Source organism: Nyctereutes procyonoides, unplaced genomic scaffold, assembly GCF_905146905.1.
Source record: "Nyctereutes procyonoides isolate TBG_1078 unplaced genomic scaffold, NYPRO_anot_genome, whole genome shotgun sequence".
In the NCBI taxonomy this organism is placed as follows: domain Eukaryota; kingdom Metazoa; phylum Chordata; class Mammalia; order Carnivora; family Canidae; genus Nyctereutes; species Nyctereutes procyonoides.
The window spans coordinates 42,344,653-42,358,195 of record NW_026575030.1 but is presented as its reverse complement, the minus strand read 5'-3'; the positions used below and the strand labels follow the sequence as shown (position 1 = coordinate 42,358,195).

At 36.1% G+C, this 13,543-nt stretch overlaps 1 protein-coding gene across 23 annotated transcripts in view; it reads right to left on the bottom strand.

The window, feature by feature from the left end:
- ABI3BP (ABI family member 3 binding protein) overlaps window positions 1-13,543 on the bottom strand; it is a 234,624-nt gene that overhangs the window by 15,477 nt on the left and 205,604 nt on the right. For all 23 annotated transcript variants that reach the window (XM_055316193.1, XM_055316194.1, XM_055316195.1 and 20 more), the window contains 2 exons: window positions 10,343-10,552; window positions 5,307-5,415 (listed from right to left, as the gene is read on the bottom strand). In XM_055316193.1, coding sequence (XP_055172168.1) covers window positions 5,307-5,415; window positions 10,343-10,552 — 319 coding nt within the window. The remainder of the gene's footprint in view (window positions 1-5,306; window positions 5,416-10,342; window positions 10,553-13,543) is intronic.

Sequence of the window (13,543 nt, the reverse complement as noted above, 5' to 3'; positions counted from 1 at the left end):
TGTATCTGGGAGGCAGGGGTGAGAGAGGGGTTCTGGAAAGAAAGAGATGGAGTTGTGACATAGCAACGTGCCTCTGGTAGCTCTCCTGCTTCACCTAAGACGGTTCCAACTCCAGGCCTGCAGCCTTTCTTCCCTGTGCACATCTATGCCCAAAGCTCACCATAGCTGCAAGCGTCTGTGGGTAAGGCTGGCGTAGTCCCCACTGTGACCCCAGGAATGCAGCCATGGGCTCCACCCTCTGTAGATAGAAACGTCTCACACCAGGTGTGCAGCCAAACTCTCCTGCAGCCAGACAGCTGCTGGATGGCCCCTCCCTGTGTGTTTTTTTTTGAGCTTCTACACAGGCAATAAAAACCTGGCTAAGTTGTAAAAACAGGCAGGGAGAGGCATGGCATGCATAGTGAGAAGAAAAAGGTAACGCAGTCCTCTATGCTTTTGGTTCTAGACTCTTTGGAATTTTTAACCTAAAAGGCTCTGGTGATCTATATTCTCTGCATTGATTATTTTGGGGGTTAAACGTTCTCTCACCAAGCTCTACCCCTCCCCATCCAGTGTGTAACAAAGGATCAGCCAGGGATATTTTTAGATCTCATGTTTTTCAGTCCAGACAAATGATGGAAAATGCTACCTAAAATTATATACATGCGTCTCCTGGACACACATGTATAGGAACCCAGCTACAGTAATTCTTTCAAAAGTTATTATCTTCTAGCTTTTCAAGTAGGGAATTCCAGAACCTCATGGAAGGGTGGTGGTGGTGGTGGTGGTGGATTTTAACAACGATAATTCAAAGTTTGCCTACTGGGAATACAATTTTCCCCAAGCACTGAAATGTGACTGAAGTCATTCTTTATGGGTAATAAAAACCACCTGGTGGCTGCACCCTATACATACTTCCTCTTAATTTTACAGCATGTCTTTTATTAGTATTAATCTTGGTTCATGATTGGGGCAGGAAAGATATAATGGAAAGAAATCTTGCCTTAACAACATAAGATAGTATGGAAAAAGCTTGCATAAAAAAAAAAAGAAAGAAAGAAAAAAGAAAGAAAAAAAGAAAGGCCAACAAACCTATATTTGGCGCTTATAATTTTGTTATTCCGACTGTAGCCCTGCTGTGGGTAGTAAGTCTGAGGACTACTTGTAATTCACTCAAGTCGTGCACATGGCCTTGATCCGAAAAAACAATAGTGTTCTTGCTCTTTCTTTTCTTGCCAATCTGTCCCATTCAATGATATCCTTTACCATAAAGGTCTAGTCTCAAGTATCCTGTGAGGCTTTCTCTCCTCTTTTAAATTGCAGAACTTCAGTGTAAGCCCTTTGCCATCTTTTATGCTGTCTAACAGTGCTTTCTGGTTGTTTCATGGGTGTTAGTTTTGTTTCTACAGGTGCTTCTAGGCTTCAGAAATCCCAAATTAAATGAAATAATTCAACTTCACTTTATTCTTCCTTAACTTATTAAGTTATTTTGATTAATAGATCAAAATATTGTGTTTCAACACATAATATTTCAGCTGAAAGCTTTTTTTTTTCCCATCAAGTAAACAAATGAATCTCTAGCATATATGTAAGAGAGCACAGATGCGTTCCTGTTCACTGGGGACTGGGATCTCCTGAACTACTTGACCACCACAAAATTCCACAAATTGTAGACTAAACAATTTTCATGACAGCACCTTTATATCCATGTGTGTCATATCTGTGCCCAATGGGGAAATGTTTTCAAACTGCTTATATACAACTTTTATTTTATTTATTTTTAATTTTTTTTGTTTTTTATTTATTTATTTTAATTTAAATTTTTTAAATTTTTTATGATATACAACTTTTAAATCATGACCCAGTAGGGACTATCAGTATAGTCCTGGTCATTCATAGATAGGAATTTTAAGTCCTTTTTTTTAAAAAAAAACCAGTATTTATATCTGAATGGGCTTCATTCAATTATACCAAACTCTAAAAATAACACAAAATAAGCCAGATAGAAACACAGAATGGACCCAGATTTCTGCCAACTGGCAAAACTCAGCTTGGGATTCTGATTTCAGGGATTCCTAAATTTAATATTACTTTTTCCCAAAGACAAATCCAGAAAGAGCCTCTTTTGGGCTCTGCTTATTGGGATAGTAGAATGGGTTCCTCCTCAGAAGACCGACCAATGAAGGACACGAGTAACAAGCAAGACATATACCTTAGGGCAGGATAAAAGGGACAAGGCTCTACTCTCCAGAAACAATTAGCGTAAGTCCTACAACAATTACACCTGGAAGCTAGATGTGAATCCCATGACTAATTAGTCCTGTGATTCCAAAATGAAATGCAGCTTCGCACTTCTTCTGCACCTATTTCTCTTATGCAAACTATTTGGCCAATTAGGCAAGGTGCCAAATGGCATTCTTGCAAGACACTAAAAAAACTTTTTGTTACATTTATTCTACCCACAGATACTCATGATACATAGCTCCGGTATCAAGAGTGATTATTCCAACTAAATCAAAGTCAGGAAAAAAACCAAACTAAAATGAAACTTGGAGCACACTCCCAGTTACCATCTTTCTGGGTCTTATCTATTGACCAAGTTCCCTGATCTGACACAGACCGTCCTCTACATCCTGGCCTCCACTGCTTGTGGCTTCCACTGCCTCTGTCCACTTTTCACTGCACACACCATGCCTTTTGGTCCTCTGCACCGACCTGTCCTATTCTTTCCCCTCCCACAGGTACCTAGCTAGCTCCTTCCTATGCATTCTTCAAGCTGCAGCCCAGCTGTCACCTCCTCCAGGACGTTTTCTCAGTGTCCCCAGACTTTGAAAAATGCCACCCACTCTGGGCTCCCCTTGCAATCTGTATGTATCTTTTACGGGAGCTCTCACCACTTTGTGTAGAATAATTGATTACCAACTGCACTGCTCACCCTCCTCAAGGGCGGGCACCACGTTTATTCACATTTGCAGTTACAACACCAATCACACTGTTGGCACTTAATAAATGTTCGCAGAATGGAAACACAAACCTTTTACAAACGAAGGAGGCTTAAAAATGTCACTGAAATAATTATTTTTTACTTCTGACCATGACTAACAGGTGAACTCTGAGAAGATTTGAGAATAGCCTAATTCAGAAAAGGAACACAATGAACATTTAGAAATTAGATGTTTTTCAATATGCTTTCCAATGTATTAAGTGGCATAAAAGCAAGAATCTGTAAAGAAAAACCATCCACGTTCTGTAAGCCCAAGTCCACCTATTAAAAAGTCCAAATTAAATGACTTTCTTTTTTATTCTTTCCTTAAAATATATTATGTTAAAAATAGTCTCTCTCTCTCCCTGTTAATCTCACTAAGGGAATAGAACCAAGATCATCGAATGGGCTTTTACTGAAATACATGCTTATTTTGGCTAACTTAAATCCTTTAAAAAAATTAGTGGTTGTAAAATTTTCCATATTACAGTTCAAAATAGAGTTAAAGAAAAAAGATGCTGTGGAAAATGTTATATTTGCAGCATAGAACTACAGTTTATACACAGCAAACCATCTAGAATGAACTAGATGCTTCCTTTCTTTCCTGAAAAGAGAAGAGTTTCCTTGGTATCAGAACTATAATAGACTCTTTTGAGTGTCACAGTCAATACCTGACTCAATTCCATCAACTGAGGACAATGAAAGATATAAGTAAAACTTATGAAAAACATTTCTAATGCTGGAGTTTGGGTCTTTGCCTCTGCTGATCTTTTTAAATACCAGGAAACCTTATCAAGCTATGAAGTATTCAATCTGGAAAAATTCCTGATTAGGTAGGTCTCTCTGAAAACTGATCCATGTTGCTTGGCACACTATAACTTACAATGTGAGGATGTTTTCATTTTAACTGACTGCGTGGACAGCTTATCAAACAGTGGTCTGGAGTTTGAGGAAAGAAATTGATTTTCCACAGAGAGTAATATTTAGTCCCCAAATGAATTCAGTACATTGGCTTCGTTAAGGAAATGCTTGGCTGTATCCATTTGAGAATCTCTTTAAGCAATAAATTTGATGATTTAGCCATGTAAAACAAAGCAAAACAAAAAAGTCTTTTCTATTACATTTCTAGAAGTGTGTAAGGCCCTTACTTTTCGTGCAATACAATGAGCTGATAAAATTGGGTATTTTTATTATTTATTTATTTATTTATTTATTTATTTATTTATTTCTTGGAGTTCTATTTGCCAACATATAGCATAACACCCAGTGCTCATCCCATCAAGTGTCCCCCTCAGTGCCCATCACCCAGTCACCCCATCCCCCCGCTCACTTCCTTTTCCATTTCCCCTTTGTTCGTTTCCCAGTTAGATGTCTCTCATTTTAGATTTAAAAAGAAATGACTAGGTGATGGGCATTAAGGAGGGCATGTGATGTGATGAGGACTGGGTGTTATATGCAACTGATGAATTATTGAAAACTACATCTAGGGGCACCTGGGTGGCTCAGTTGTTGAGCTCGGGTTGAGCTCCCCGCAGGGAGCCTGCTTCTCCTTCTGCCTGTGTCTCTGCCTCTGTGTCTCTGATGAATAAATAAATAAAATCTTAAAAAAAAAAAAAAAGAAAACTACGTCTGAAACTAATGATGTACTATATGTTGGCTAATTGAATTTAAACTTAAAAAAAACAAACAAAAACAAACAAACAAAAAAACAAACAAGACCATACTGTAAAACTAACAACCTGGTATCAATGTATAATAAGAGATGCCAAGAAAAGTTGCTTATTGTACAACATTGCTAATATTATACATTTCTATTTTCAAAAATTCTCATTTGTCTGCAATAAAACGACCCAAACTCAAAGGACTTCTATACCTGGGAATGGTCTGTAGCTATTTGAAGCATTCACTATCACAAACGTTCATCTACATTTGTGACATAGCTTGGATTTCCTTGCCTTCCTTTTCCCAGCATGCCAAGCCAAAATGCTTCTGTTTTCAGATTTAGTTTACATCATTCACACTCCAGTTATGTCTGGTCCACAGACCTTTCCTTCTCTAAATTTTCGTATTTAATATCAACATTTGGTGTTAATGACCTTCATTTTTCAGTGTTCTTACATGGAGTGTTAACTCACAAGACCATCTTGTCAGCTCTGTGGCCCCACCAATAACTTGCATATTTGCAAAACATGACTCTAGAGGGATCTCCTGCTATGCACAGTAAGCCGAAGAATGAAATGCAAACTAGACTGCCCCTTAAGATAAAGATGGATGATGTTATTTCATTCCTTTGTTATGACTTTTGCACTCTCAGAACAGACCTGTAACAGCACAGGCAGCTTACCTTGTGTCTGGTTTTAGATTTTCTACTGTGGAGAAGGTTTGATTTGTAATTTGGATGGACTTGTTCTTCCCACTGAATGACCCATTTTCTCTGGATATGACTTCATATTCTGAAAATCAAAAAAGCCAACAAATACTTGTCTTTATGTCCTGGCTGATTTAGTTGTTCTTAAGGCTAACAGAATCATAAAGTCACTCTCATAAAAGAGCGATTTAGATGGCAGTTCTTGAGGCGCAATTTTCAGATGAGGATGGTCAGTGGATGACAAAGATCCCAAAACATTTTGAGAGTTGCTCATTGACCATTTCTACTTTCCCTTTACTGGAACACAGAGGCCTGTAATTGTGAAGACCAATGAAGTGCTTGTGGTAGCTTTGGAAATTGGTAACCAATGATTTTGCTAGGCAAGTCAGAGTGTGCCATTGTCAGAAAACTCAGGGTGGGGAAAGCACTGTATGAGGAATGGTACTTGAGTAGAAGCCACGTTTCCTGGTCTACGGAGCCATATTATATAGCTGGGGAAAGGCTCCTGCATTCATGCTTCTGCTACAAAAAAACTTTTGCGTTTCAAACTACAGAATTAGGAGATTTTTGTACCTACTACTTACATAAGTTATAAAGTTCTGTATGTATTGGCTTACATCTGCATCCTTTACTGTTTTTTTTAAATTATGACTAGAAAGTATGCATAGAGATCTACATAAATTTCACTTAAATGTATGTTTCTATGAACTTGGAGGGCTTTGACTGAGAAAGAAAGATTTTTCAGATTAAGAACATAACTTATACATTTGTTAGCTGCTTTTCCTTGCTTTCAGTTGGGGTTTAACTTAACATATGTGACAAGATCATGCTGAGGATTAAAAACTCAACAACAAACAACAACAAACCCCACTCAAAATACAAAGTAGTGACTACTTCTCAGGGAATGTGGGAAGGCCACAAAGGAGGTGGCAAGTTACTGGGGATTTCTGTTATTAGTATTGAAACAAAAGATGGGAGATGGAGTCTGGAAATAAAACTGAAACTATGAAAGACTCAGGGAGATATAACTGTCAATTTTAATTTGGGAAGGGTTTTTAATGGTATATTTTAGAAATTAAAAAAGAAGGATAGCTCTTTCTCAATTATTTTATATGATCATCCTTCCAAAAATTCAAAATTAAACCAGAAGGCAACGGCTATTGTATCTGGACACATTAGCACAGTTACCAAAGGGCTAATGGCTAGTATTTAGTATGCGTTTTCCAGATCTTTCTATTCCCAACCTCTCAGGTGGCTTTCTTTCTCACAGATGATGGAAAGGGAGGGAAAGGGAAGACCCTGAATTCAAATATATTCCATTTTATATATTTTCCTCAGCTGCGAAACAAGATTTACTTAGAAAAATATGGGAGTAATTAAAATGTAAGTAAAACTGATTTTTTAGAAATGGAAATTGCTTGTTGGTTATGGCATTTGATATGCTGCTAATATGAGGGACCCAAAACACTCAAGACTTTTCTATTAAAGTAAAGGTATGGTGTGTGTGTGGGGGGGTGCTAGTTAGTTCCCTCTTTAAAAACAAAACAAAACAAAACAAAACAAAACAAAACAGGAAACTGCATGGCTGCATGGCTGCATGACAGACCAAGTCACGTGGCTTCCATCTCAGTCAGTATTCCCATCAGTAAAATGTCAATAAGCTCTCTTCATAGTATTGCTTGTGGAGATTAAATTAGGAATGTATGGAAAGTACTTAATAGTATTCTGCATATTTTTTTCAATAGGTAGTACCCATTATTGCTGTTGATTTTATTATTCCTTATTATCCCTGAGTTGTGTTTTGAAACTAGGGTCAAAAAATTGGAAAGATTCCAACTGGAAAGATTCCAGTGCTGCTTAGTCATCCAAAGAAAAATTTTTATCACACTCCAGTTGATTATGCATGAAATTAACCTCCTTCAAAAAACATCTTTGGCTTAGGGTGCTTCTCACCAACTGTGTAATATTCTTTTTAAATATTACTCTGGGCTCTTAAGTACTACAAACTCTTACTGCATGTCTTCTCTAATTTTCCTTTGACTTATTTTTAAATACTAATTTAATACTATTTTTATCCTGAAAGATCAAGTTTTCAAAATGGATATAGAAGTTACCTTCATAAATAAAAAATATTTAGAATTCCTCTCAGAATTCTAGCTTTGTAATATATCTTCCATTTGTAATGCTTTAAAGCAATCATAGCTTTGCCATAAATCCACCAATGCCATAAAAATGGATTATTAATGTTTGGAATGAACATCTATAGATACATTCTGAGTATATTTCAGAAGGTAAAGACACTTAGTATGTGTCCATATTTCTTGTTTTAAAATATGGGATTTAGAAGTTCCATAATAGTAAAGATATAAGGAATCTATAAAGAACTAACACTGAAAAATTGGTCTTTTTTCTCCCTCAGGGGGCATTATTGCCCTCTTATGAGATAATTGACTTAAAAGAAAAAAACTGTTTATTGTAAAGATTGGAAAATCAGAGTCTGGTCATGAAAACAGCATGAAAATAGTAACGGTGATATTATTTCTACCAATTCTACTATTGCTACTACTGAAAAACATTAACAGTTTCTAACTCATGTGGCACATTCAAATTCTGTTTAATTTTATCCTCATGAGGGGCACCTGGGCAACTCAGTTGGTTAGGCATCCAACTCTTGGTTTTGGCTCAGGTCATAATCTCAGGGTTGTGAAATCAAGCCCTGAAAATGTTGGGCTCCAGACTCAGCAGGGAATCTGCTGAGATTCTCTTCCTCCCTCTCTCCCTTCCCCTTTGTTCCTCCCCCAGCTCAAGCTCTCCCTAAAATAAACAATCAAACAAAATCCTTTTTAAAAAAAGACTTTCTCCTCTTTCCCTCTCTAAAAAAAATTATCCTCTTAAGTTAATAACAATGGGAGGAGTTATTATTACCAATAAGGAAACTAAAGCAAAGAGGTTAATTGCATACCCATGTTGCACACAGCCAATCTGGGATTTAAATCTATGTTGCCATGTTCTTGGCATATCACAAAGCACCATCTTGTAACTAACTTAAAGTTGTCCAAGGACCCAGGCTATGGCCAATTTCTCAGGTGTATCTATTTCTACTTTAGTGTAGAAGGGACATGTAGAAACAGCCATATATGGATGTAGTAGAGGGACTATGTGTCTGTCAATTAAAAGACAGATTCCCGACAGAAACCAACTGGAGGACTAAAAAATATGTATCACTCTTTTTGTTATCTTTCTCAATCCTTTCTTATAAAACCATTTCCAGTGATTTGAGAATTAACCTCTGATTTATCTGAGCTGCTGGTTTATAAAAGATTACATTTGAAATCAGTGATATTTAATAAAACACTAAAAAGAAACAGTGCAAAAAATAGAACAGACCATTAAGATATACGGTCCAATATTTAAATACAGATTAGGTGAGTAATAATTAAAAATGGACTTATTTCTAACTAGAAAATATTGTAGCTAAAGAGATACGGTTCTTATCCATGAAAATTGTTATTATAAGTCCAGTATGTTGTGAAAGATCTTAAGCAGCCCACTAACATTTAGTATAATATTACAAAAGTAATTGGCTAGATGGATAAAGTATACCCTATTCATTATTTTTTAGAGATTACAAGTCTCTAGAACTAAAAAAAAAAAAAGTCACATGACAAACTAGAAAGGAGAATTATTTCCCTTCTAAATAGTTAAATCAGATATTGAAACACCAAAGGGAATATGTATTGGATGTATTAGATTATTAGATATATTAACCAATTCCAACTTGATGTCATCCCACATTTTAAAGACAAGTGGAAATATATAATTTGGTTTTATGATAACTAAGCCTCAGCCAATCATGAGAACTCCTTCTTATCAGCACAGTATATGTATTGGGAGTTTTGGACCTTTTAATCTATTTACATAATCAATGCTTAGAGATTGATTTTTTTTTTTTTTTAGATATTGGGAGTTATGTCAGTTAGCACCCACTGACATAGTCCCAAGTAAAGAAGCAGAACTAGACAAATTCCTAGGAAACATGAGCAATGGCTGGTTCTTCCTCAAAACAAAGGCATGGTCTGCATGAAAAATGAATACACAAATATGTTTTTAAAAAATCCAGCTAAGCAAAAAACAGGATGCTTATAGCAGAATTTGGTCAGACCAAACATTTTTGTCTGAGGAGAAATAACTGCTGTTTTCTTCTTTATTCACAGAAAACTTTTTGCAGGTGCTGAAGCTCTCCCTTCCCATTTCCCTTGTGCACTTTGCTTTATCGATCCTGACAGCCCCTCAGTAGGTCCTACTGGACCCTGTCTACCTGTCCCAGGCATGGTAGGACATGGACAGCAGGGGCTTTGGGTACTCCCACTATTTGCTGTGTTCCTTGAGCTGATTCAGCCTCTTAGTCTTTTCTCCCTCCACTCTAGTTTGACTGACCTGTTCACTATGAAGAAATACATTCCCATATACTAAATTCAAAGAATGACTCATGATTTCTTATTTTTCAGAGTCATTTTTAGAGGGATTAGGTGAGTGATAGCAGAATTAAAATTTCCTGAAGTGAGCAGAAAATTGACCAGTATTAAAATTCTAAAAATATTTCTCTTAAAATAATTGAGTAACTAGCCTGATGGAAAGTTCTAGGCCAATCTAGAAACTGGGTTGGTGAAGCAAAAACTAGTTTAAGTATCATTAGCCCACTGCTAACTTGTCCTATTTTATCTGTAAATTTTTTTTGATAATAGAAAGATCAGATCTATCTTTATTCTGTGAAGAAGAGTTCTGAGAGGAGATGGAAGGGATGCAACCTAAAGAGACCAGTTAAATTAACATGAAGCCCATTATTGGTACATAGATGATCTTTTCCCATCATATGACACTTTTGGCAATACAGATTTGCTAGGATTTGCTACCCCTGAGATATACCTCATTGGACATAGTTTGACCCAGATACCACATTCACATATCAATGCTTCTGACCAGAGTTACCAGTCTTCATGCCATAATCTTACCAGTGACAGTATCATTTAGTGGCTTATCCCAGTCCAGGATGACAAATGAGGGACACCCTTCCACAGTGACCACAGTGAGGTTGGTAGGTGGGTTCTGTGGTGGGCTGGTGGCATTCCCCTCGGTGGCATCCTCTTTGGGGAACCGTTTGACAGAATCCGTGATGGAGCAGGGCCTGTTGTCAGGTTTTTGGATGTATCGTACATGAGGACCTAAGAGAGAGAGAACTCTGACAGTTAGCATTGTTTGAGCTTGTAAAGAAGGTGGAGGTAAACTCAAATATATTTATCTGTTTCAGGATATTTGGTTTCACATTATAAGCAGATAGATGAAAGCAGCAGTGTGGGTTGTTCAAACTAGTGAAAATCCAGAATTCCTGTCTCTGGGATACCTGATACGGATGTTGTAACTGATTTACTTTTATAAATAGGTTTAACTTATGCTAATATTCAAAAAGTAATTTGGTCCCCCCTCAGCATGTTTTAAACTGCATAGTTTATGGGGCATTGGACAGAGTACTCAAAAGTGTGTTGCCTTAGTAGTGGGGAGTAATTAGCCCTATACTAAACACAGTTCTGGTCTCACCTAATAAATCTTTTAAAATAAGCAGACTTAAATCTTAGTGGTTTCAAGTAATTTAACTATACCTAGAACAAAACTCAAGTGTATTTTAGGAATAAAAGTATATAAGATGAGATAACAGGAAAGTATTACACATAATGAGGAGAAAAATAAATCATTTGAAATCAGTCTAGAGCTTGCATGGATGTTAGTTATCAGACTAGGACAATAGCACCATTATTATCATTATAATCCACATGGTCAAAAAAATTAAGACATGAAATATATAAAGAAGGACCCAAATCAAATTTCTAGAGGTGAAGACTAAAATGTGTAAGATATAAAACAGACTGGATGATAGTAGTACAGATATAATATTGCAGAAAAAGATTAGTGAACTTGAAGACATAGCAATAAAAACTACCCAAAATAAAAGTGGAGAGAAAAAAAAAGAATTATAAATAATGAACAGAGCATCAGGAAGTTGTGGGATGATTTCAGGCAGTATAATGTACACGTAATTTTAGTTTATGAGTAGAGAAGAGGGGGCAGAAGAAATAATGTCCAAAAATTTCCAAATTTGATAAAGCCTCTAAACCCACAGATCCAAAAAGCTCAAAGAAACCTAAGCACAGCCAACATGAAGAAGCTACACCAATATAATCAAGTTTCTCAAAACCAATGATAAAGAAAAAAACCTTTTAAAGGAGGCAGGAAAGACATATCATATATGGAACAAAAAAGTAAGAATCATGGCAGGTCTCTCATCGAAAAGAATCCAAATGAGAAAGCACTGGAGCAACATCTTTACTGGAAAAACAAAAGAGAAAACATCATCTAGAATTCTATAATTAGTGGAAATACCTCTTTTTGTTTTTAAGTGAATTTACCTTTTAGACATTTGAAAGTTCGACAGTAAAGATTAAAGGATGTTCAGGCAGAAAGAAAATGATGGCAGATGGAAATATGAATCCACACAAAGGGACAAAGAACAGTGGAAATAGTAACGCTATGCATAAATATGCATAATATTTTTAGATTTAATTCTTTCAAGAGGATTATTTACTATATAATCATAAAAATAACTAGTGTGATGTATTAACATGTAAAAGTGAAATGTTTAACAATGATAGGCAAGGAAGAGAGAAAAGTTGCTATACTAATAAGAATCTTGCACTATTTGTGAAGTTGTAGAATATCACTGGAAGGTAGATTGTGGTAAGTTTAAGATACATACTATAAATCCCAAAGCAACCACTAAAATAACAAAATAAAGAGTTACAGCTAGTAAGACAACTAAAGAGAGAAAATAGAATCATAAAAAAGACTCAATCTTCAGAAATAAACCCATGCCTACATTTCAATTAATCTATGACAAAGGAATCAGGAGTACACAAGAAGGAAGATAGTCTCTTCAATAAATGGTGCTGGGCAACCTAGACGGCTACATGCAAAAGAATGAAACTGGTAACTGCACTTGTGGTGACAGATGGTAACTAACTACACTTGTGTAACAGTGTTGTATGGTGACAGATGGTAACCATACTTGTGAACTACACTTGTGACAAATGGTCATAGTATTGTATGGTAACAGATGATACCTACAATTATACATGGCATAATGTATAGAAAAGTTGAATCACTATGTTAGCACACCGGAAACTAACGTAATGTGTGTGAACTATACATCAACTAAAAAAAAAAAAATCTAAAAGAAGGCTGAAAAACAGAAAAAAAGGAACAAAGGATAAAGGGGACAAATAGAAAACAAATAGCAAGATGAGATAAATTCAAACCTAACTATATCATTGTCACGTTAAATATAAGATTCTAAATACCCAAAATAAAATGCAGAGATTATTAGATAGGATAACAAAGCAAGAACCACTTTAGATATTCAGAGACTAACAGATTAATATTAAAAGGATGAAAAGAAGAGATGCATAGTAACACTTCTCAAAAGAAAGCGTGAGTGGATATGCAACATCAGCAAATTGGATTTCAGAGCAAATAGTATTACCATAAACAGAATTTTATAATGAAAAAGGATCAATTCATCAGTTTATTAGAAGAATCCTAAGCAATTTGTCTGTCTCTAAATACAGACTTTTAATATACATGTAGCAAAACTGATAGAAATGTGAGTAGAAATAAATCCATAATTGTAGCCAGAGATTTCAATTTCTTCTGCTTTTTAATTGATAGAAAAAGTAGACAGAAAATCACTAAGGATATAAAAGAATTGCATAATACAACAAAACGATTTGACTCAGTGGACATCTATAGAACATTTGTTAGGTAAATTGCTCCCCTAAAATTCCTGTGCTAAAGTCCTAACTCCCACTGTGACTCTATCTGGAGCTAGGGTCTTTAGAGAGGTAAATGAAGTTAAATGAGGTCATAAGGGTGGGATCCTAATCCTTTGTGACTGGTGTCCTTACTAACAGGAAGAGACCCCAAGGATGTGTACACCCAGGGGAAAGGCTATATGAGGACATAGTGAGAAGGTGGCCATCTGCAATGCAAAGAAGGAGGCCTCAAAAGATCCAAGTCTGGTGATACCTTGATTTCAGCCTTCTGGGTTCCAGAACTGTGAGAAAGTAAATTTCTATTTTTTAAACCACTACATCTATGGCATTTTG